The following is a 24,874-nucleotide window of genomic DNA, read 5'->3' on the forward strand; positions in this document are numbered from 1 at the left end:
CCTATCACATATCGCTTATTCACATTATGAAAATAAAGATACTGTTTGTTATAACACTACTATAGGGAATCGTTTATGGGCCGCTTTCAAAATGCGAACGGTTGACCAGCATTCCTGGAAGGATACTTGGAACTTCTCTCTATAGCTTAGCTCTATAGCTTTGCTTCTCAAAGTGTGGTCCTTGGGCCTGCAGCATTGTATCACATGGGACCCTGTTAGAGCTGCAGAATCTCAGCCCCACCCTCGACCTGGACTGACTGAATTGGGACCTGCACTTTAACACGGTCCCCAGTGGTGTGTGTACACATTAGCATTTGAGAAGCCCTGCCCCGTAGAACACGGTATATCGGAAATGGGAGGTGCTGGCTTTGCCACTTTAGCAGGATGCTCAAAGGAGGCAGGTGAGTGACAACAGGGAAAAGTTCATACTTCGGTCGTCAGTCCTTTTTGTCTTGGTGTGACCTGGGACATCTGGGGAGAGAGGAGAATACCTTCTGGCTTGCATGGAGTATGAAGATTCTTCAGACAAAATAAAACTAGCAGAGGAGGAAGTGGAAACTGTGATGTGATTATGAGATGGGTAGAAAATATGCAGGACCAGATCAGGGTGAGCGGAAAACTGAGGGAGGGAGGATGAGAATTATTGAGCGTGGTCAGAGATTCGCTTTGAAAACGAGGAACGACATGGAAGCTGGTTCACTTTAGAATCCCCTTGTAAACAACAGAGGCACTGCATAAAATGCATCACAATTTCAAGGTAGCTGGGACAGTAAAGGTCATTGTCAAATCAGCGAGTAGCTTAGAAAAAATGTATCAGGTATCTGTTGTAACAAGGACTGGCAAACATCCCTCACCGAGAGACCATAGAGGGCTCTTGTGCCAACATGCTGAGAGGCACTTGGGGAATTGGCATGGGAAGGTCAGCAGGTAAAAAACAACCCCAAACTGGGGCACTTCTGAAATGAGAACTGGAAGACGTCTTTTTAATTACTCTGTTTCTGATGGCTTGGTTGATGTCCTCCTGGTAATAAAGAAGATTAGGTAGCGATGACGTTAATTAGAGTGTCATCAGTGATGACAGACAATAAATAGCATGGCATTTCATTTTATTACCTTACCCTTGTTAATTTCCCCAGTTTTGATCAATACAGCCATTGGCCAGGCCTCCCAGTTACAAAACAGTCGCATTTTCGAGGCTTAGTAAAGGGCTGCGTTCCAATTTTTTATTCGTTTAGGAAATCCTCCTTGGGATGTTTGCATAATCAAATATAAGTTCGCAAATGTTTCTCCTGCCTCAGATTTGCATATGAGCAAAATGAGTTTGTTCCCAAACAAAGCCCTGGAAAAAGCCCAGGACAAATGATTACTCAGTGAAAAGGAAAATGATTTCAGCCAGTTCCACTCCATCTCCCACAGAAGAATGGAGGTGAATCGTCTCTTAGCTTAGCACTGCCTACTGAGGCCATAAGTCTGGTGACACCATTAAGGAATGAAAGGTTGATAAAAGGGAAAGTATTTCAAGTGGAGCTTCCCGGCTAGGAAGGGGGATTACATGTCATTAGATGCATTACATTGACTTTTATTTTCCAGGCATTTTTGTGTTGTTGCATTGCATATTACCAGATGTTTTAAAACACCAATTTCCATTTCTTTTAATACTCAGGATTAGTAAATGCTTAAAGAGTGATTATGTATTATTTCTATCCTATAGCAATTTGGGTGTGACTCTCCCATTTCTTTTTCTAGCATGTTATTATAGGAGCCAAGGCAAGAATTCCAAAGTGGATGCTGACCTTGGACGTAGTTTTTCTTTGTGGTGTAATTAGACATATGGGTTATGGTTAAAAAATGACTAGGAAGGGACTTGGCTGGTGGTGCAGTGGTTAAGACTCCACGCCCCCAATGCAGGGGGCCTGAGTTCGATCCCTGGTCAGGGAACTAGATCCCACATGGCATGCCGCAACTAAGAGTTTGCATGCCACAACTAAAGAGCCTGAGTGTCGCAAATAAGGAGCCCGCCTGCTGCAACTAAGACCCAGCGCAACCCAATAAATAAATATTTTTTAAAAAATGACTAGGAAAAGGTACACTCCCTTTGTTCTGATGAAAGAAGGTAAGGAAAAGCTTCATTTTAGCAGTATATTTTCATTACTTTGTCTTGACCCTAAACTTGATGATTAGCAGCCTGAACAAAAGGAATAATAAATGATTAGAAAAGAAACTGGGTTCCTGTGATTTCCAGTCATTTTGGTAGCCTTTTCAGTGGAAAAACAGAGAGATGACCGTTGTGAACCTGGGTTATGTTAATTCATCTGAATTGTGGTATCAGATAGGAGGCACAGTTGCTAGGAGCCAAACCCATTAGAGGTAATAACAGCAAAATGCTTATGCAGTAACTGAGCTTATTGGCTCACACCAGTCAGGTAATTCTAGGATCAGTGAACGTGAAGTTTCTCTCCCCACAGGAGCCGTATGCTTAGATCTGCCCAAGTGTTTCTCTTAATATCCTGTCCCTACTGGTTTTCTATTTCAGTCACTACATAAATGACAAATTCACCCTGCTGAGTCACATTTAGCATCGTGTACTCTTTGCCCTTGACATGTACGTGGATTTGGGGGAAAACCAAGGTTACAAGAGGTTGGAGAGGGAGATGGAAGAAAATAAACACAGTCTGAGTGCCTACTGTATGCTAAGCAGCCGGCAGGGGTGAGGTACCAAGTTTAGCCCATGTAGAAACTGAGGCTCAGAAATATCACATAATGTTCCCAAGGTCACACAGCTACTTAGAGCCTGGTAGGACCAGGATTTAAATTAGAGCTTCTGACCCCATGTTCACATTCTTTATGCAACTCTAAAATGAAGCTTTCACAAAACTCTGAAGAAATACGCTGCTCTTCCCTGCTTGTATTAGCTGTTCTTGACAAATGCTACCTTGGCACATTTACTGGTAGTCAGTGGATGTCTGTGATCGTGTTTTCTGTCAACGTTACTTGTTTCATCTAGTTAAGGTCTGTTGTGGGATGTCTACCAATGTGGAAACTAATGACACTCAATTATTTACAAGGAGAGCCAGAAGCCTGAGACGTGATACATGTGCTGATGTTAGGACTGAAAACGGGTTTCCCAAATCTCATGTGCTTATCATATGTACTAGGACAAGGAGAGCCAGAAGCCTGAGACGCGATACATGTGCTGATGTTAGGACTGAAAACGGGTTTCCCAAATCTCATGTGCTTATCATATGTACTAGGACAAGGAGAGCCAGAAGCCTGAGATGTGATACATGTGCTGATGTTAGGACTGAAAACGGGTTTCCCAAATCTCATGTGCTTATCATATGTACTAGGACAGAGGAAGAGAGTTTGCATAATCCACAGTCTCTGCCTTTGGAGAGCCTGAGTTTAGTTGAGAATACTTACACCTTTGAAGATAAAGTAACAGTGAGCTGAGGTGTGCAAAAGGAAGGGTCTCAAGCATTCAAATGAAATGTTCCTTGAATGAACAGAGAGTCAGATGAGGGAGCTCTGACTGTGAACTTGTGAAGTCAGGGAGGGTTTGGTGGTGGATACGGGTCTCAGGTCTTACATGATGGTGAGGCTCGGATGGGTGGGAGAGTGACGGTGGAGTCGGATTGGGATGGGTGAGGGGCCGCTGGACGAGGGAGCGCCTTCCATGTCAAGGGTTTGGCCCTCAAAGCTGCTACTAAGGAGTCACCATAGGCTCTTGAGCAGAGGAGTGGCTTCGTGAAAGTTCTGCTGCATGCACGGGCTTGATGGGTGCTGGGGAAAAACCCTGTAGACATTTGTATTGGGGGCGTTTGAGGCAAAAGCAGCAGTATTGTCAAGTTGAGTCAATTTATTTTGCTGTACGAAATTAACCAAAAAATGATGCTACAAGAGCACCTTTTTCTGTACCCTTTCCTGGAAGCTGCTGGCTAGTGGCTGAGGACTGGGGATTAGGATGTTTAATTTTTACTATCTATACCTCAATTAACTATTTATTGTTGGTGTAGGGACACAGGAGGAGTTATTATCCTAGATCATGTTAGGTTGAGCCATATGAAATTTCCATTTGGGGGTAATTGGTAGAACTATTGGTAATTTCATATGGTTCCACTTAATTGATTTTGTAAGTTGTTGTTGGAGACGAGTGGACACAGTCAGGTTATCTGGGTAGGTCCTGGGATAGCGCTGCTTACAGCCAGCCCCAGAGGCCTTGAGGGTGCTGTTTTCCTTGGGAGATGGGACTGTTCCTGGAGACTGAGCCCAGGGCCCCAGGGACGTGCCAGGCTCTTCCTCTCCCTAATATTTGCCTATGGACCAGGCAGTCAGAATCTCCTGATTTTTTTTCTAAAGGAGAAAAATTTGCTCTGGACCAAGAACTTTAAAGGAGGAAGGAGGGCTTGTGGAAGAGGGGATAAAAATAATCGCATCTTGGGACTTCCCTCGTGGTCCAGGGATTAAGACTTTGCACTTCCACTGCAGGATGTGTGGTTGGATCCCTGGTCGCAGAACGAAGATCCTGCAGGCCCCGCAGCGCGGCCAAAATAATAATAATAATAATAATTGCATCTTGAGGTTGTGTTTTCCCAGGACTCCCCAGTAGCACAATGCAGACAGAGCCAGAAGTGCCATTCCTATAGCTCCTAATTATGTTGGGAAGGAGAGGGACCGAGTTCTCACTCTGGCCCCGGATTACAGAGGATTTAAGTGAGTTTGAGAACGCCTGGGCAGTGGGCTGCGCATGCGTGACGGTGGTGATAGAGGCTGAGCTGCGCTGTCTTTACATCCTTCGCGTCCGCACCCTGGGATGGGACCACTCCTGTGGAGCTTCTCCTGGATTCAGGGATGGAGTGTGCCCAGAGTGCTCTCCTAACCACCGGGAATGAGGACAGCTTCTGAGCGAGGGTCTGCAGAAACTGGCTGGGCACAAGCATCCCAGAGCGTGCCCATCCCTCCCCCCCACCACTGCCCTCAGACTCTGGGTACCACAGGGCCTAGTCATCTGTCACTACACTCAAACTGCACAGTTTCACTATTTGGGACCCTGAGGTCTCATCACGACTTGCCTCTTTTGTCCTAAGTCACCACTCAACATGTGACCCACAGTGTCTGTCCTGTTCCAAGAGTACTGGTGTGTGTCTCCTGACATCCCATCTTGGACCTCCTTTGGGCCCCTCCTGAGCCCCCTTCCATAAACTCTCCTGCATCCCTAGGGTATTCACAGAATGTTCCTTTGTCCTCCTGGTTCTCCCCTGAACCTTCCCCGGAATAGAGAATTCTTTTCCCTTTCCTTAGCCTGACAAATACGTATCGCGGGTCCCACTTTGTGAGAAGCACCCGAAGGAAAACAAATGAGAAGACTTAGTCCCTTTGCACACATGCATCTGAAGGTTCCCTTCCTTGGCGTCCTTCCTGTTTCCTGAGGAAACATGAACTAGTGTGACTGCTGGAGACCTCTCTTCTCCTCTCTCAGCACCAACCCTCTCAGCCAAAAATGGAGGCAGATCAGAGAGACTATGAGAAGAAAGGAACAACAGATGTACATAAATAAATAGTTTGGCTGTAAACAGGACTGGTAAGCTCATAAATCCTCAGCATGTGGGAAGATCAGTACCGGCCACCACTTGTCATCTAATCGGACACCTGTGTCTAGATGGAAATCATCTCAGAACAGATTGTATGTTATAATTAAAAACCAAAAAAACATTCTGTGTCAATATGCTGGGCCAAATTGCCCGTGCTGGCACAACTGGACTTTCTGCTACAATTCAAATGCACTTAAAAATTATCATTTTGGAGGAGACCTTCAAGATGGTGGAGGAGTAAGACGTGGAGATCACCTTCCTCCCCACAAATACATCAGAAATACACCTACGTGTGGAACAACTCCTACAGAACACCTACTGAATGCTGGCAGAAGACCTCAGACTTCCCAAAAGGCAAGAAACTCCCCACATACCTGGGTAAGGCAAAAGAAAAAACAGAGACAAAAGAATGCGGACGGGACCTGCATCTCAGGGAGGGAGCTGTGAAAGAGGAAACGTTTCCACACTAGGAAGCCCCTTCACTGTTGGAGACGGTGGGTTGCCAGGGGGAAGCTTCGGAGCCACGGAGGAGAGCGCAGCAACAGGGATGCAGAGGGCAAAGTGGAGATTCCCGCACAGAGGATCGGTGCCGACCAGCACTCACCAGCCTGAGAGGTTTGTCTGCTCACCCACCGGGACGGGTGGGGGCTGGGAGCTGAGGCTTGAGCCTCGGAGGTCAGATCGCAGGGAGAGGACTGGGGTTGGCTGCGTGAACACAGGATGAAGGGGGCTAGTGCGCCACAGCCAGCCAGGAGGGAGTCCGGGAAAAAGTCTGGAACTGCCGAAGAGGCAAGAGACTTTTTCTTGCCGCTTTGTTTCCTGGTGCGGGAGGAGAGGGGATTCAGAGTGCCGCTTAAAGGAGCTCCAGAGATGGGCGCCAGCCGCGGCTAACAGCATGGACCCCAGAGACGGGGCATGAAACACTAAGGCTGCTGCTGCAGCCACCAAGAAGCCTGTGTGCAAGCACAGGTCACCATCCACACCTCCCCTCCCGGGAACCTGTGCAGCCCGCCACTGCCAGGGTCCTGTGATCCAGGGACAACTTCCTGGAGAGAACACATGGCGCACCTCAGGCTGTTGCAATGTCATGCCGGCTTCTGCCGCCGCAGGCTCGCCCCACATTCAGCACTCCTCCCTCCCCCGAGCCTGAGTGAGCCAGAGCCCCCTAATCAGCTGCTGCTTTAACCCCGTCCTGTCTGAGCGAAGAACAGACGCCCTCAGGCGACCAACACGCAGAGGCGCAGAGGCGGGGCCAAATCCAAAGCTGAACCCCAGGAGCTGTGCAAACAAAGAAGAGAAAGGGAAATCTCTCCCAGCAGCCTCAGGAGCAAAGGATTAAATCTCCACAATCAACTTGATGTACTCTGCATCAGTGGAATACCTGAATAGAAAACAAATCATCCCAAAATTGAGGCGGTGGACTTTGAGAGCAACTGTAGACTTGGGGTTTGCTTTCTGCATCTAATTTGTTTTTGGTTTTATGTTTATCTTAGTTTAGTATTTAGAGTTATTGTTCTAGGGTCTGGCTGTCCGTTTTTTGTTTTTGTTTTTTAGTATAGTTTTTAGTGCTAGTTATCATTGGTTGATTTATTTTTTGGTTTGGTTGCTCTCTTTCTTTTTTTTCTGTTTTTAATTACTTTAATTTTTTTATTTTTAATAATTTTAAATTATTTTTTATTTTAATAACTTTATTTTATTTTTTTTCTTTCTTTCTTTTTCTGCTCCTTTTTCTTCTGAGCCATGTGGCTGACAGGGTCTTGGTGCTCCAGCAGGGTGTCAGGTCTGTGCCTCTGAGGTGGGAGAGCCGAGTTCAGGACATTGGTCCACCAGAGACCACGTAATATCAAACGGCAGAAGCTCTCCCAGAGATCTCCATCTCAACACTAAGACCCAGTTCCACTCAATGACCAGCAAGCTACAGTGCTAGACACCCTATGCCAAACAACTAGCAAGACAGGAACACAACCCCACCCATTAGCACAGAGGCTGCCTAAAATCATAATAATGTCAGTGACACCCCAAAACACACCACCGGGCACTGTCCTGCCCACCAGAAAGACAAGATCCAGCCTCATCCACCAGAACACTGGTGGAGGCACCAGTCCCCTCCACCAGGAGGCCTACACAAGCCACTGAACCAACCTTACACACTGGGGGCAGACACCAAAAACAATGGGAACTATGAACCTGCAGCCTGCAAAAAGGAGATCCCAAACACAGTAAGTTAAGCAAAATGAGAAGACAGAGAAACACACAGCAGATGAAGGAGCAAAAACCCACCAGACCAAACAAATGAAGAGGAAATAGGCAGTCTACCTGAAAAAGAATTCAGAATAATGATAGTAAAGATGATCCAAAATCTCAGAAATAGAATGGAGAAAATACAAGAAATGTTTAACAAGGACCTAGAAGAACTAAACAGCAAACAAACAATGATGAACAACACAATAGATGAAATTAAAAATTCTCTAGAAGGAATCAATAGCAGAATAACTGAGGCAGAAGAATGCATAAGTGATCTGGAAGATAAAACAGTGGAAATAACTACCAGAGCAGAATAAAGAAAAAAAGAATGAGAAGAATTGAGGACAGTCTCAGAGACCTCTGGGACAACATTAAACACACCAACATTAGAATTATAGGGGTCCCAGAAAAAGAGGAGAAAAAGAGAGGGACTGAGAAAATATTTGAAGAGATTATAATTGAAAACTTCCCTAATATGGCAAAGGAAATAGTCAATCAAGTCCAAGAAGTGCAGAGAGTCCCATACAGGATAAATCCAAGGAGAAATATGCCAAGACACATATTAATCAAACTGTCAAAAATTAAATACAAAGAAAAAATATTAAAAGCAGCAAGGGAAAAATAACATACAAGGGAATCCCCATAAGGTTAACAGCTGATCTTTCAGCAGAAACACTGCAAGCCAGAAGGGTGTGGCAGGACATATTTAAAGTGATGAAAGGGAAAAACCTACAGCCAAGATTACTCTACCCAGGAAGGATCTCATTCAGATTCGATGGAGAAATTAAAACCTTTACAGACAAGGAAAAGCTAAGAGAATTCAGCATCACCAAATCAGCCTTACAACAATTGCTAAAGGAATTTCTCTAGGCAGGAAACGCAAGAGAAGGAAAAGACTCACCATAACAAACCCAAAACGATTAAGAAAATGGTAATAGGAACATACATATCGATAACTACCTTAAATGTAAATGGATTAAATGCTCCAACCAAAAGACATAACCCAGGAATGCAAAGATGCTACAATATACACAAATCAATCAACATGATACACCATATTAACAAATTGAAGGAGAAAAACCATATGATCATCACAATAGATACAGAAAAAGCTTTCAACAAAATTCAACACCCATTTATGATAAAAACTCTCCAAAAGTAGGCATAAAGGGAACTTACCTCAACATAATAAAGGGCATATATGACAAACCCACAGCCAACATCATTCTCAATGGTGAAAAACTGAAACCATTTCCTCTAACATCAGGAACAAAACAAGGTTGTCCACTCTCGCCACTGTTATTCAACATAGTTTTGGAAGGTTTAGCCACAGCAGTCAGAGAAGAGAAAGAATTAAAAGGAATCCAAATCAGAAAAGAAGAAGTAAAGCTGTCACTGTTTGCAGATAACATGATACTCTACATAGAGAATCCTAAAGATGCTACCAGAAAACTACTAGAGCTAATCAATGAATTTGGTAAAGTAGCAGGATACAAAATTAATGCACAGAAATCTCTTGCATTCCTATACACTAATGATGAAAAATATGAAAGAGAAATTAAGGAAACACTCCCATTTACCATTGCAACAAAAAGAATAAAATACCTAGGAATAAACCTACGTAAGGAGACAAAAGACCTGTATGCAGAAAACTATAAGACACTGATGAAAGAAATTAAAGATGATACAAACAGATGGAGAGATATGCCATGTTCTTGGGTTGGAAGAATCAACATTGTGAAAATGACTATACTACCCAAAGCAATCTACAGATTCAATGCAATCCCTGTCAAACTACCAAAGGCATTTTTTACAGAAGTAGAACAAAAAATTGTACAATTTGTTTGGAAACACAAAAGACCCTGAATAGCCAAAGCAATCTTGAGAGAAAAATGGGGCTGGAGGAATCAGGCTCTCGGAATTCAGACTATACTACAAAGCTACATTAATCAAGACAGTATGGTACTGGCACAAAAACAGAGATATACATCAATGGAACAGGATAGAAAGCCCAGAGGTAAACCCACACACATAAGGTCACCTTATTTTTGATAAAGGAGGCAAGAATGTACAATGGAGAAAAGGCAGCCTCTTTAATAAGTTGTGCTCGGTAAGCTGGACAGCTACATGTAAAAGAATGAAATTAGAACACTCCCTAACACCATACAGAAAAATAAACTCAAAATGGATTAAAGACCTAAATGTAAGGCCAGACACTATAAAACTCTCAGAGGAAAACATAGGCAGAACACTCTATGACATAAATCACAGCAAGATCCTTTTTGACCCACCTCCTAGAGAAATGGAAATAAAAACAAACAAATGGGACCTAATGAAACTAAAAAGCTTTTGCACAGCAAAGGAGACCATTAACAAGATTAAAAGACAACCCTCAGAATGGGAGAAGGTATTTGCAAATGAAGCAACTGACAAAGGATTGATCTCCAAAATTTACAAGTAGCTCATGCAGCTCAATTTCAAAAAAACAAACAAACCAATCCAAAAATGGGCAGAAGACCTAAATAGACATTTCTCCAAAGAAGATATACAGATTGCCAACAAACACATGAAAGGATGCTCAACATCACTAATCATTAGAGAAATGCAAATCAAAACTACAATGAGGTATCACCTCACACCAGTCAGAATGGCCATCATCAAAAAATCTACAAACAATAAATGCTGGAGAGAGTGTGGAGAAAAGGGAACCCTCTTGCACTGTTCTTGGGAATGTAAATTGATACAACCACTATGGAGAACAGTATGGAGTTTCCTTAAAAAACTAAAAATAGAATTACTATATGATCCAGCAATCCCACTACTGGGCATATACCCTGAGAAAACCATAATTCAAAAAGAGTCATGTACCACAATGTTCATTGCAGCTCTATTTACAATAGCCAGGACATGGAAGCAACCTAAGTGTCCATCGACAGATGAATGGATAAAGAAGATGTGGCACATATATACAATGGAATATTACTCAGCCATAAAAAGAAATGAAATTGAGTTATTTGTAGTGAGGTGGATGGACCTAGAGTCTGTCATACAGAGTGAAGTAAGTCAGAAAGAGAAAAACAAATACCATATGGTAACACATATATACGGCATCTAAAAAAAAAATTGGTTCTGAAGAACCTAGGGGCAGGACAGGGATAAAGATGCAAACATAGAGAATGGACTTGAGGAAACGTGGAGGGGGAAGAGTAAGCTGGGACGAAGTGAGAGAGTGGCATGGACATATAGACACTATCAAATGTAAAACAGATAGCTAGTAGGAAGCAGCCGCATAGCACAAGGAGATCAGCTCTGTGCTTTGTGACCACCTAGAGGGATGGGATAGGGAGGGTGGGAGGGAGACGCAAGAGGGAGGACATATGGGGATATATGTATATGTATAGCTGATTCACTTTGTTATAAAGCAGAAACTAACACACCATTGTAAAGCAGTTATACTCCAATAAAGATGTCAAAAAAATTATCATTTTTATCTTCTTTTTAAAGGAAGCATAAATGGCAGATTGCTGCACGTAGGATATGACATACGGATCCTGTGGGGCAACTTTAATAATTAACCACTCTCATGGTGTAACTGAATCCCACATTCTGTCATTTTTCTGTTTCCTTTCCTGACCTGGACAAGAAAAGGAGATTGAACCACTTTTGTCTCAAGTACAGTCACACCTTGGAGCTGTCACGGGTTTGGTTCCTGAGCACTGCAATAAAGCGAATATCCCAATAAAGGAAGTTACACAAATTTTTTGATTTTGCAGTGCATATTAAAGTTTTGTTTACACTCTACCATAGTCTATTAAGTGTGCAATAGCATTATGTCTTAAAAAACAATGTACAGATGGACCTAGAGAGTGTCGTACAGAGCTAAGTAAGTCAGAAAGAGAAAAACAAGTACCATATATTAACACATATATGTGGAATCTAGAAAAATGGTATAGATGATCTTATTTGCAAAGCAGAAATAGAGACACAGGCGTAGAGAACAAATGTATGGATACCAAGGGGGAAAGGGGATGGGGTGGGAGGAATTGGGAGATTGGGATTGACACCTATACACTATTGATACTATGTATAAAATAGGGAACTCTACTTAATGCACCGTGGTGACCTAAATGGGAAGGAAATCCAGAAAAGTGGGGATATATGTATAAGTATAGCTGATTCATTTTGCTGTACAGTAGAAATTAACACAACATTGTAAAGCAACTATACTCCAACAAAAATTAATTTAAAAAAAGAAAGTATAAATTGGGGAAAAAAGACAATGTACATACATTAATATAAAAATACCTTGTTGGTAAAAAATGCTAACCATCATCTGAGCCTTCAGTGAGTCATAGGAGTAACATCTAAGATCCCTGATCACAGATCACCATCGCAAATATAACAATAATGACCAAATTTGAAATATTGTGAGAGTTACCAAAATGTGACATAGAGACACAAAGGGAGCAAATGCTATTTGGAAAAATAGCCGATAGCCTTGCTTGACCCAGGGTTGCCACAAACCTTCAGCTGATAAAAAATGCAATATCTTCAAAGCATAATAAGGTGAAACACAATAAAATGAGGTAAGGCTGGGTACATTTGACCAGGAAATACAGAGTCTTGTTTTATTCATTTATTCAGTTTATCAGGAAACACCATGAGAATGAGCACATTCTCATTATTAATGTAATAGTAATATTAATATGACCTTGGTTTCTTTCTTTCCTTTTTTTAATACCAAAAGGAAAAACCATTTGGAGAAGACCACCTTGTCATGTTGGCCCATGAGTTCCTTTGCTACCAAAATGAAATGATCATACAAAAGAGATATTAAGATCATAAGGACAGGGGACTTCCCTGGTGATCCAGTGGTTAAGACGCCGTGCTTCCAATGCTGGGGGCACGGGTTTGATCCCTGGTTGAGGAACTAGGATCCGATATGCCGTGTGGCAAAAAATTTGACATAAAGTAATTGCAAAAAAAAAAAGGGAAATAAATTTGAACTGTAGGAATAAAATCTATATTTAAAATAATCGTAAGGACAATATTAACAACTGGCTATCACTGTGCCCTTTCTGTGTGTCAGGCACTCCTTCAAGTGAATCGTAATCATTTTCTCATTTACTCTTCACAAAAATCCTGGGAGGGGGCTTCCCTGGTGGCGCAGTGGTTGAGAGTCCGCCTGCTGACACAGGAGACACGGGTTCGTGCCCGGGTCCGGGAGGATCCCACATGCCGCGGAGCGGCTGAGCCTGTGAAGTTGTTATCATTCTCACTTCATAGATGGAAAAAAAAAACCAAAAAACAGAACGTGGGTAATTTGTCCAAGTTCATGCAAAGAATCAGTGGCCATGCCAGGATTCAAATCCAGATATGTCTCAAATTCTGCGATCATAACCTCTTCACATCTTGCCTCACCCTGAGTGGGTTGAAAGTCAAGCTGAGAAAACTGTTCTTGGCAAAGAAGTGGGTAAGATTTGGATTCTTTAGTGGTGAGGGGAAATCTGGAAGGGAATTGATACGTGTATGTGTGTGTGCCTGGGTCACTTTACTGTGTACCTGAAACTAACACAACATTGTGGATTAACTATACTTTAATCTTTAAAAAATGGAAAAGATAAAAATAAAGCCTTATTGACTTAGCAAGGAAAAAAAAAAAGATTTGGGTTTTTTAAAGTTCCAGAAAGTTCTGACCTCTTGTTGGTATTTCCTGGGCAGCAAACGTTGGACCTTTTATCTCAGCTGTAGATTCTTGAAGCTCAGCTTACTTTAGGGTAGCGGGAGTTGCATCCAGGGTTAGGCCTTGCCTGGAAGGGGACCCCAAGGCGTGGTCCGCCCTGCTCCCCGTAAGGCCTGAGGAGGCACCTCAGGCCCAGTGCCAACTCCATTCTGCACTCCTGGTCTCTCTTGGCCTAACCGGTAAAGGCTCCACTATTTCAAGCAGATCCTCAACGAGCACTCTTATAACTTGTAACAGCATCAGTCTTCTTTAGTAAAGGTTTGGTGAAGGTCAGAGGCTTTTTTTTTTTTTTTTTTTTTTTTTGCAGTACGCGGCCATCTCACTGCTGTGGCCTCTCCCGTTGCGGAGCACAGGCTCCGGACACGCAGGCTCAGCGGCCATGGCTCACGGGCCCAGCCACTCCGCGGCATGTGGGATCTTCCCGGACCGGGGCACGAACCCGTGTCCCCTGCATCGGCAGGCGGACTTGCAACCACTGCACCACCAGGGAAGACCCCAGAAGGCTGTTTGAACCCCTTGGACTAATACTGTTTTGTCCTTTTTCCCCTGCAGGATATCGAGGTCTCTGTGAACATTCTCTAAAATGTTTAAGCTCGAAAATCACGGAGCGGAAGCTGCAGGGCACGTGGCTGCCTGCTGGCCGAGGGAGCCTGGAGAAACCATTCCTGGGACCTCGAGGCTCCTTGGTGCCCATGTTCAGCCCCCAGGGTAGCCTTCACCCTGTCCACGCTGACAGCAGCCTGCTGAAGCCCAGGGTCGTGACCGTGGTCAAGCTGGGTGGGCAACCCCTCCGCAAGATCACGCTGCTCCTCAACAGACGGTCGGTGCAGACCTTCGAGCAGCTCTTGGCCGACGTCTCAGAGGCCCTGGGCTTTCCCAGATGGAAGAGTGACCGCGTGAGGAAGCTGTTCAGCCTCAAGGGCAGGGAAATCAGGAGTGTGTCCGATTTCTTCAGGGAAGGGGATGCTTTCATAGCCGTGGGCAAAGAGCCACTGACGCTGAAGAACATCCAGGTGGCTATAGAGGAACTGTACCCCAGCAAAGCCCGGGCCCTGACCTTGACCCAGCACAGCCGGGTCCCCTCTCCAAGGCTGAGAAGCAGGCTTTATAGCAAGGCTCTGAAAGGGGGTCACCACTGTGGGGAGACCGAGACCACCAAGAGCTGCAGTGAGGCTGCCAGGTCCCAGGCTGCCATCAGACATCAGGGGAGGACCCCCGTGGAGGACAGGGTGAGGGGGAAGTGGGAGCCTGAACCCAGCAGCAAGGTGCCCAGGGATGCCACCCTGGAGAGGCATGCTAGCGGAGAGAATCACCTGGGGGTGGAGATTGAAAAGACGTCGGGGGAAATAATCAGGTGTGAGAAGTGTAAGCGGGAAAGAGAGCTCCAGCAGAGCCTGCAGAGGGAGCGGCTCTCTCTGGGCACCAGCGAGCTGGACCTGGGCAGGTGCCCCAGCTATGACGTAGAGAGGCTGGTGAGGTCCAGGAGCTGCAGGAGGTCCCCTGAGGAGAAGCCCCAGGGTGGGGAGGAAGGTTGGAAGGAGGGCACCCGGAGCAGTCCCGGGCACCCACCTCAGGAGCCGAGGAGACCCAGCAAAAGCACTGACAAGAAAGAGGACCGAGACCCAGGAGGCCAGGAAGGTCATGGCCCAGCAGCAGCCAAGGCCAAGAGGGACGTTGTCGGGGAAGCCCAGCCCATAAGAGAGGAGAAAGACAGCAGGACCGTAGGCAGGAGCAAGCAAGGAGGCTGGCTCCGGAGGGAGCATCCTGCCGACCTCGACACAGAGAAGCTCCCCAGGACCAGAGGGGATGCGCAGGAGGCAGAAAAGGAGAAAAAGCCGGGTGCGTCCGGAGGGAGGAGGATGGTTTCCCGAGATAAGCCGCCGGCCAGGGTAGAAAAGGAGCCCAAGACGAGGCCGGAGGAAAGCAAGGCGGAGCGGCCGGGCGGCAGGAGGCGGCGGCCCGCGGGCATCCTGGCGGCCGATGTGCGCAAGCAGTATGAGCCAGGCCGCGTGATCGGGGACGGGAACTTCGCGGTGGTGAAGGAGTGCAGGCACCGCGGCACCCAGCAGGCCTACGCCATGAAGATCATAGACAAGTCCAAGCTCAAGGGGAAGGAGGACATGGTCGACAGCGAGATCCTGATCATCCAGAGCCTCTCTCACCCCAACATCGTGAAACTGCATCAAGTGTATGAAACGGACGCGGAGATCTACCTGATCATGGAGTACGTGCAGGGCGGGGACCTTTTCGATGCCATTATAGAAAGTGTGAAGTTCCCGGAGCGCGACGCTGCCCTTATGCTCATGGACTTGTGCAAGGCGCTTGTGCACATGCACGACAAGAGCATCGTCCACCGGGACCTCAAGCCGGAAAACCTGCTGGTAAGCCCCGCCCTGGCTGCGGTGGAAGAGGGAGGTTATAAAACATGGGATACCGGAAGTCCGAACGGGCTCCTGCTCTGGTACCCTTGTGCGCTAGAGCATTACCTTTATGGTCTTTTTTTTTTTTTTTTTTAACATACTCGTTTCAGTATTTAAAACTTTGGTTGTAGTTCATAAATTGCAGAGATAAATGGGTTTTGATTAAATTATTGAGAAAGAAGTCTTCCAATTTAAACAAAATGGAAACTGTTTCCTCATGCCTGGGAGAAAAATATTTTCACCTTGACAGTGATCAGGTGGACTTCATTTCTTGGGTATTTGCACATCCTCTGGCCTAAGTGCTAGGGATGTCTGCTGGTAGCAGCTCCCCCTGTAGGCTTTGAGCCCACCCTCCCACCAAAAGTCCCCCTGGCCCTTCTGCAGAAGAGGTCTTGCCGTAGGAATTCAAATGGCTCAGTACTGGGAATTCCCAGTTGGTCCAGTGGTTAGGACTGCAAGCTTCCACTGCAGGGGGCCTGGGTTCGATCCCTGGCCAGGGAACTAAGATCCCAAAAGCCTCTAGCATCAATCCTTTCATCTCTCTGGGCCATTGTTTCCTCACTTATAAGAGAGAAATAGTAATAGTACCTGTCTTAGAAGGTTGAGAGAGGATTGAGCACGGGAGCTGGCCTGGCACACACAGCTCAGCTGTTCTGTTTTTGGATGTAAACAATCTCCCAAAGCACCAACATCAAATAAGGACACTCTAGGACCACGATGGATCCAGACAAAAGCAAGACCTCTTCATCATCATGTCCAAATCCAGATAAGAACAAGATTGTCCAGACCACAAATGGGGCTACATTTTCCCTTTTGGGTGACTATGATTCACTGCCCCACCTTCCTCCCACCTCCTAGGTAAGAATTACCAAGATGCCCAATCATAGAATTACCCTCACTTCCTGACAGTATCCAGTTCAGAGCAAAATCCTGCTTCCATGAGCCCTCTCCCAAGTCACCTAACACAATCCACCTCTTACAAGTTCATCGAACACCCTCTCACTTAGATGCCTGGATCCCCAAGGTGTTGGGGATCTCCCTTGTTGCAGTGAGTCAGTCAACCCAGTGTGTTCCTGAATTTCAAGTGTGTTCCCGGCGGGCTTCGCTAGGACAGTGCGCTTCACGTGTTCCCTCGCTGGCCCCTTTGTCCCACTTTCTTCTTTGTAGCCCCAATCACCACCTGATATGTTCCATATTTATTCTTCTATTTTCTTTTTCCTCCTCCTGGAAGGTTCTGGGACCCCAGGAACATTGTTTTATTCGGACTGTACCTTGAAAACGACATCAGTTCTGTCACATAGTGGAGATTCAATAAATATCAGTTGGATGAAAGAATGAATACAGACCCCAGCATGCTGCCTGGCAGATGGCAAGCATTCCATCAGTGGCAGCTACTCTCATTATTACTGTGTTAGGAATGAGTCTGATATTAAGGTGGGCATCATGAAGAAGAACCCAAAGCCAGATTGCTGCACATGAAGCCATAGTAAATGGAGGCAGTGATCTTCGTGAGCCAGTTTTTTTTTTTTTGAGCGGTGGGGAGGGGGTGCGGTGGAGGGGAAAGGAGTTCACCTGTTTCCTTTAATTTCATGGCTGTAGAGCCAGCCTGGAAACATCATCCCAGTACATTCATCTGCCTGTAAGCTGCTCCCACAAGCAGAATGATTTCTGAGTGAGTCGAGCTAATTATCTGGTGAAGTGAGGTCTACATTGACCCCTAAATCAAGCAGCTTTGTTTTGATCCAGATTCATAGAATTGCAGATCATTGACTGGTTGCCTGAATGGTCTGAATTACCAGGGAATAAATCTCCCTTTGAAGAATTTCATTTTTGTTTTTTGGGTTTTTTGGGCACACTGCACAGCTTGCAGGATCTTAGTTCCCCAACCAGGGATTGAACCCAGGCCCACGGCCGTGAAAGTGCCGAGTCCTAAGCACTGGACCACCAGGGAATTCCCTAAGAATTCCATTTTTAAATCATATTTTAAAACAAATTTTTAAAATTTATTTATTTTATTTTTGGCTGTGTTGGGTCTTCGTTGCTGCACGCAGGCTTTTCTCTAGTTGCAGCAAGCGGGGGCTACTCTTCACTGCGGTGCACAGGCTTCTCGTTGTGGTGGCGTCTCTTGCTGTGGAGCACGGGCTCTAGGCGCTCAGGCTTCAGTAGTTGTGGCACTCGGGCCCAGTGGTTGTAGCTCACGGGCTCTAGAGTGCAGGCTCGGTAGTTGTGGAGCACGGGCTTAGTTGCTCCGCGGCATGTGGGATCTTCTCGGACCAGGGCTCGAACCCTTATCCCCTATGTTGGCAGGCAGATTCTTAGCCACTGTGCCACCAGGGAAGCCCAAGAATTCCATTTTTGCATGAGCTAAGTGTTCTCATCCTTTTTTCACTTGCTTTTTGTTTCTGTCTTTTGGGTCTGAGCCCAAGTTTTTCCCATGTGTGATGTGCCGGACCCTGTTTACAATGGCACTTTGGAATCATGACAGAGCAGTGTTCTTTACAGATCCTCTGATGTTTTCACCAAATTGCGTAAGCAGGAGGAATTCTGACTAGAGGCCTGGGTGGGTCCCATGAACAGAACATTTTGGGCCTGTGCTTAATAAAGCATCAGAACAGTGATACATGTTCTCCAGGATGTGGAGTGAGATCCTTTACCCTATAGGATCGTTTTCTTTTGGGGATAGTCATCTGAGCTTGCATTTTCTCCACAAGGTCCTGGAACCAATCTGTCGAGCTGGCCCATCTCTTGGGCAATAGAGACTCTCACTTGTGTTAAGGGATTGACTTGTCAGCAGTTTTTAAAATGGAGAAAGTCAGCACTTGCAGGTGGCATGTAGAGATTTGCTTCAGGAAATAAAAAATTGCAAGGAATACATTTAGTGTGGACAAGCTAGCTGCCTCTGAGAAGTCATTTGGCAACACCTTCATGGATTTAAATGTCAGTTCATATGTGTTTTAGTGCCCTTAAAGGCAGTGAAGTGTGTGTGTGTGTGTGTGTGTGTGTTTGTGTCCTGAGAGAGAGCAAAAACTGCAGCGGAGCTATAATTTTTCAGTCTAATACATGAGTTGTTTATTGGTGTTAATTGTAATTGATATTTCGACCCTTTTTTTCTGATTTTGAAGAAAGCCCACTTTTTTTATTGTATCATTTTTTTTTACATCTTTATTGGAGTTTAATTGCTTTACAATGTTGTGTTAGTTTCTGCTTTATAACAAAGTGAATCAGCTATATGTATACATATATCCCCATATCCCCTCCCTCTTGCGTCTCCCTCCCACCTTCCCTATCCCACCCCTCTAGGTGGTCACAAAGCACCAAGCAAGAAAGCCTACTTTTTGTTTTTTTAAATAAAAACTTTCTTTCGTGGTGGCAAGTCTCCCTCAGAAGCTGCAAAAAGCTACAGATCTGAGCCATCTTTGGTGGCATAGGGTAACATCTTTTCTGTCTTGTGGATAATCTGTCAGCTGGTGTTTTTCAGAATGAGTGGGCCTGTCACATTTCTAAATCGTGTCTGTCCTTTTTCCAGATGAGTAAAGTTGAATATATTGTTATGTCAGACTTTAAATGCTACCTAACATAAGTTCTTTGTGGTTTTTCAGACAAAGATCTGGGGAGTGTTGGATTTGACAATAGACTCATTGTCTGAGTTTAGAAAGGTGTCATCTCTAAACCTGTTGTTAGGATAATTATGTTGCAAACTTGGCTGGTCTTCTGAGAGTTAATATTAGTAAATATCACCATGGTGACTACTGTCCATCAATTAATGTTCTTTAGTTGACTTTAATTTAGTGTTCCGCTCTTGTGCTGACTTCTGTATTATCAAAATAATTGTTTCTTCCTTTAATGGATGGCTACTGTCTGTATCAATACTTTGCTAAACTTAGGAGACTGATGACGTTAGAACTAACTTTTGATTACATGGCTGAGTGTGGCTGCTTTTAGAGACTTCCAGAATGTGCTAGGAGCTCTTAATGGATCTAGCAAGCTTACCATGTTGTTTTCACCAGCAGAAATATTTATATCTGATAATTGGGCCCTAGAGTAAAATTTTAGGCCTGTATTACTGAGCTTATCACATTTCCTGATAAGACGCTAGTGCCCCTCTTCCCTTAGGGCTATTTAGACTCTTGAAATCTTGCAAAGAAAATTTTCATTATGAGAATTTCCAGCTTGAAGAAATATCAGTGTTAATTGCTTCTTCTGCCAGCATGTGCTCCCTTGGAGAGGTTGGAATGTCCTGTGTGGTGTTGACTGGGCCCTAAGCAAACAGGAGCCAGAGAGGTGACGATGTGTAGACACCAAAGGCATGTCGCAGGCCAGTAATGTGACAGGTCCTGGGAAAACTTTGTCCCCACTGATTTTTTCAGTCATTCTTTGTATTACGCTATCTTTTGCTGTTGAAATGTAAATTGATTTTAGGCATTGGCATTTCCATGTGAATTGGTTTCTAAGATCATTTCCGTCCTCATGGCCAGTTGGAAATGGAAACTTGGAGGGAGAAGGCCAGAGGAAGTATGAAGGATCAAGTAAGAAGATGACAAAGATAAATAAGCTCTACCTCTTTTCTTAGGGGGAGCCGCTTGCTGTTTGGTCTGTACTCTGCTTCCATCTGCTGTTCAGAAGTGATCATTGAAAGATCACATTTAAATTGATGTGCCCTTGAAGGAGAGGAGGCTGTTAATGGCTCAGAAAAGGAAAGATTCCTTTTGAAGCTTTGAGACTGTCCAGATGTGATCTGGCTGCTTATGTAAATGGAGATTGTCTGGATTCAAAGCAGGGTACTTTGGTGTGGCTAGAAAAAGGGATGATGGATGCAGATGGACCAAGAGTCATTAAAGTACCATGTAAATTAATCTCTAACACCCTTTCAGTTAGAGGGCAATTGAAAACGAGCCCCAGAAGGAATGTGACCCAGAGCAGTGAATTTAGATAAACCTGTAGAAAGAGAAACGGAGATGTGGGGTGAGGACAAGGTCAGATGTGTGCACTGGGGCTGTGGCGTCGAAGTGGGTCATTTAGTGGGGTCTTTGCCTTGATGGCCGCCCAGTGCCTAGTCAGCTGAGGGTACCGAGGCTCACTGATTTGTTCAAATCATACGTGGTATATGATGTTCATTTCTGGGCATTCTTTGTTAAAAGAGGCGTCAATTAAATAGGGATTATCTAGAACTATACAGTGCACAAGAATCGCCCTGGGGTCTCATAGAGATGCAGTTCTGTTCAGTGGATCTTGGGTAGCCTGAGGTCTCCATCAAGCTCACAAGTGATGTCTGTGCTGCTGGTTCAAGAGCTGTACTTAGCGTAGGGAGGAGCGAGAAGGGGATGATGGGTCAGGAGACCTGATCCTATAAGGATAAGCTTGAGGATTCTCAGATGTGAACTTAGAGAAGCAGCATTGGTACCACCTGGGAGCCTGTTAGAGAAACCAGAAGCACCCTGGGGGGAAATCCTGGTACTTGTTTCCCATCTTTGGAAGTGGTGTGTCCTTCCCAGAGGGCAGATTTAGAAAAAAGGGGTGGAGGTGGAATTCTGGATCAACGTGGGGTGAACCTCCTCACAAGTTAATCTGACTATGATCTCGATGGTCTGCCATGTGAAGCTATGGGATCTTTTCCATCTTGAGATTTCAACCAGAGGTGAATGATAGTCTGGTGGGAAGATGTTGTAGACAAGTTTCCTGTTTGGGTGGAGACTTTGATGGTTTCAGAAGTTCCACACAGTGTAAATTGGTGCAGCCACTATGGAGAACCGTATGGAGGTTCCTTAAAAAACTAAAAATAGAACTACCATATGATCCAGCAATCCCACTCCTGGGTGTAGATCCAGAAAAGATGAATTCTCTAATTTGAAAAGATACGTGCACCCCAAAGTTCATAGCAGCACTATTTACAGTAGCCAAGAAGCAACCCAAATGTCCATTGACAGATGAATGGATAAAGATGATGTGGTACATATATAAAATGGAATATTACTCAGCCATAAAAAAGGCTGAAATAATGCCATTTGCAGCAACATGGATGGACCTAGAGATGATCATGCTAAGTGAATAAATTCAGACAGAGAAAGACAAATATCATATGATATCACTTACGTCCAGAATCGAAAATATGATACAAATGGACTTATTTATAAAACAGAAACAGACTCACAGACTTAGAAAACAAACTTATGGTTACCAAAGGGGAAAGGGTGGGGGGAGGGATAAATTAGGAGTTTGGGATTAACAGATACACACTACTATATATAAAATAGACAACCAACAAGGTCCTACACAGGGAACTATATGCAATATCTTGCAATGAACTATAATGGAAAAGAATATGAAAAAGAATATATATATATATATATATATATATATATATGTGTGAATCACTTTGCTGTACACCAGAATCTAACACAACATTGTCAATCAACTATACTTAAATTAAAAAAAAAAAAGTTGCACAAATACCAGAAGGAAGAGTTATTCCAGGAGGATGTCAGTCATTTGAATTCAAGGATTAAGATAAGAACTGTTTCGAAGCCAAGAATGTGAGGTGCCTGTTGGAAAACAAAAAAACAAAAAAAACAAAAAGAAAATTCACAGTCAGTGTGTGACCCTAAATATAGTTAAGCTGCTCATGTAGGCGAAGTAAATAAGTCTCAAGTCACACTGACAGCTCTGAAAAATGTTACATAAAACCCGGGACTTCCCTGGTGGTGCAGTGGTTAGGACTCCACACTCCCAATGCAGGGGGCCCGGGTTCGATCCCTGCTTGGGGAGCTCGATCCCACATGCAGGCCGCAACTAAGAGTTCACATGCCACAACTAAGGAGCCCACCTGCTGCAACTATGGAGCACACATAATGCAACTAAGGAGCCCGCCTGTTGCAACTAAGATCTGGCGCAACCAAATACATAAAATAAATTAAAAGATAAAATAAATTTTAAAAAATGTTACATAACTCCTGACAGCAGAGGCTGGAGACAGAAGAATTAAAAACACAGAACATTCTCACTTTCTGGAAGGAACAAATGACTCTGTGGATCCTAACCACCCTCAGGTTCTGCTACGGGTCTCATCATCCTGAGACTCAAAGAGAAAAGCTATGGAGACAAGAAGCAGCGTAATATTATTTTAGGAAGGCCATAAAATAATTTTTAAAAACAGATTTGGTATTTGAAAATGTATCCTGGGCTTTCCTGGTGGCGCAGTTGTTGAGAGTCTGCCTGCCGATGCAGGGGACACGGGTTCGTGCCCTGGTCTGGGAAGATCCCACATGCCGCGGAGCGGCTGGGCCTGTGAGCCATGGCCGCTGAGCCTGCGCGTCCGGAGCCTGTGCTCCGCAACGGGAGAGGCCACAACAGTGAGAGGCCCGCGTACCGCAAAAAAAAAAAAAAGAAAAAGAAAATGTATCCATCAGCATCTGGACATTTAACATAATACATTTTCAAAATAAATATCATGAAAAACTTCAAAATAGCTAAAAGGCCAAGTCTCCATCATGTTTCATCTGCTCCTGACTCAGTGGACTCAGGTTTTGGAATCAGGGGTTGGGGGGATGGGGGGGTTTGAGGAAGGAAATGCTCGTCATTTTGCATAGGGATTCATAGTTTATTTTGGTATATTCAATCAGCCAAATGCTTTTAATGCTGATCATTTGGTTGGGAATATTTACAAATATTTGTGAGGGACAGATTTTTTCAGCAGTCACCCAGCAAATGGGACTCATGTAGATGGTCCATCTGGAAACTTAAGGCAGCACACATTTTTTTTTGTCCTTGCCTTCCAAAGTAGATTTTCTAGTGTAAATTATTCTAATAATTACCTCTCCAGTCTCCTTTAGGGCTCTGTCTATCTCGATACACAGACCAAAGCAGAAGTGTGTTTTAGTTCTACATCCATGATTTCCATTAGGTTAGGTTAATTATGAAGATATTGATTAGATTGCCCAGCAGGGACTTGGGCTCAGTAGTTAAGGCACATTCTGCTTACAGAGATGTAAACTCTCTGGCAGGAACCAAAGCAGGTTTGGAGCACTTACCCTTGGCTGAGGAGATCGGGGAGTGGCTGCCCGCCCTGCATTTTCGGGTATGGGTCTGAAGCAGCACAGGGAGAACCGGAGCCCTGCCTAATGCCCTCCAGCCCCCCAAGTGCTAGTCGGTGCATTGGGAACCTTAGCCCCCATTCCAGTGAGGATGCAAGGGCGTGCACCTGCAGACAGGTTGATAATTTCTCCTGTAGCCCTGGTGGCTCCATTGAGTCACACTTGGATGACATCACCCAGGCTAATCCCAGAGAGTTTCCCATAGTGCTGAAATTAGCCACTCAGCTCACTTTGGCCTGAGCCATCAGCTTCTACCATGAGATGCGGGCCCGGTAAAGCCTGGGAGGAGGATGGAGCCTTGACAGCAGAGGATGGACCAGGGCCATGCCTGGGAAGGAGGCCCTCAGTTTGGATGAGGAGATCCTGAAAGGGGAGGAGGAAGATAGCAAGGCTGACTTTCTGTATCAATACTTCCTATTTTACGTGAAGTCAGTCCTGCTCTGCAGAGGTGAACTATTGTGGAGGGTAAAATTATGATATTAATTCATTTAATCTTGAAACCCAGACAGCCCAGCAGATGCTCTGGAGGTCTTGGCTGCACAGCAGAAATGCTCCCAGGGACACGGCCATCTCTCTCCCAAGAGGGATCACTCCTGGGCCCAGCACAGCCTGAGGGATTTACTGCAAAAGCCCTTTTGGTAACAACATGGTAAAACTCAGGGTCGAGAACGGCTGGCTGTGCCCCCTGATGGTGGAGGTTTGCCTCTGGTCCACCTGCTTCCAATTCTTTGGGGGCCTTTGGATGAGACCTCCACAGCCTCCTGAAACAGAAATAACCCTTTGCTGGAAGAT

At 44.8% G+C, this 24,874-nt stretch overlaps 1 protein-coding gene across 1 annotated transcript in view; it reads left to right on the forward strand.

The window, feature by feature from the left end:
- Positions 1 to 352: 352 nt before the first annotated feature.
- DCLK3 (doublecortin like kinase 3) overlaps positions 353 to 24,874 on the forward strand; it is a 29,996-nt gene continuing 5,474 nt past the window's right edge. Inside the window, exons 1-2 of the mRNA XM_024756329.1 lie at positions 353 to 401; positions 14,128 to 15,956. Coding sequence (XP_024612097.1) covers positions 353 to 401; positions 14,128 to 15,956 — 1,878 coding nt within the window. The remainder of the gene's footprint in view (positions 402 to 14,127; positions 15,957 to 24,874) is intronic.

The sequence above is a fragment of the Neophocaena asiaeorientalis genome, unplaced genomic scaffold (genome assembly GCF_003031525.2).
Source record: "Neophocaena asiaeorientalis asiaeorientalis breed wild unplaced genomic scaffold, Neophocaena_asiaeorientalis_V1.1 scaffold265, whole genome shotgun sequence".
In the NCBI taxonomy this organism is placed as follows: domain Eukaryota; kingdom Metazoa; phylum Chordata; class Mammalia; order Artiodactyla; family Phocoenidae; genus Neophocaena; species Neophocaena asiaeorientalis.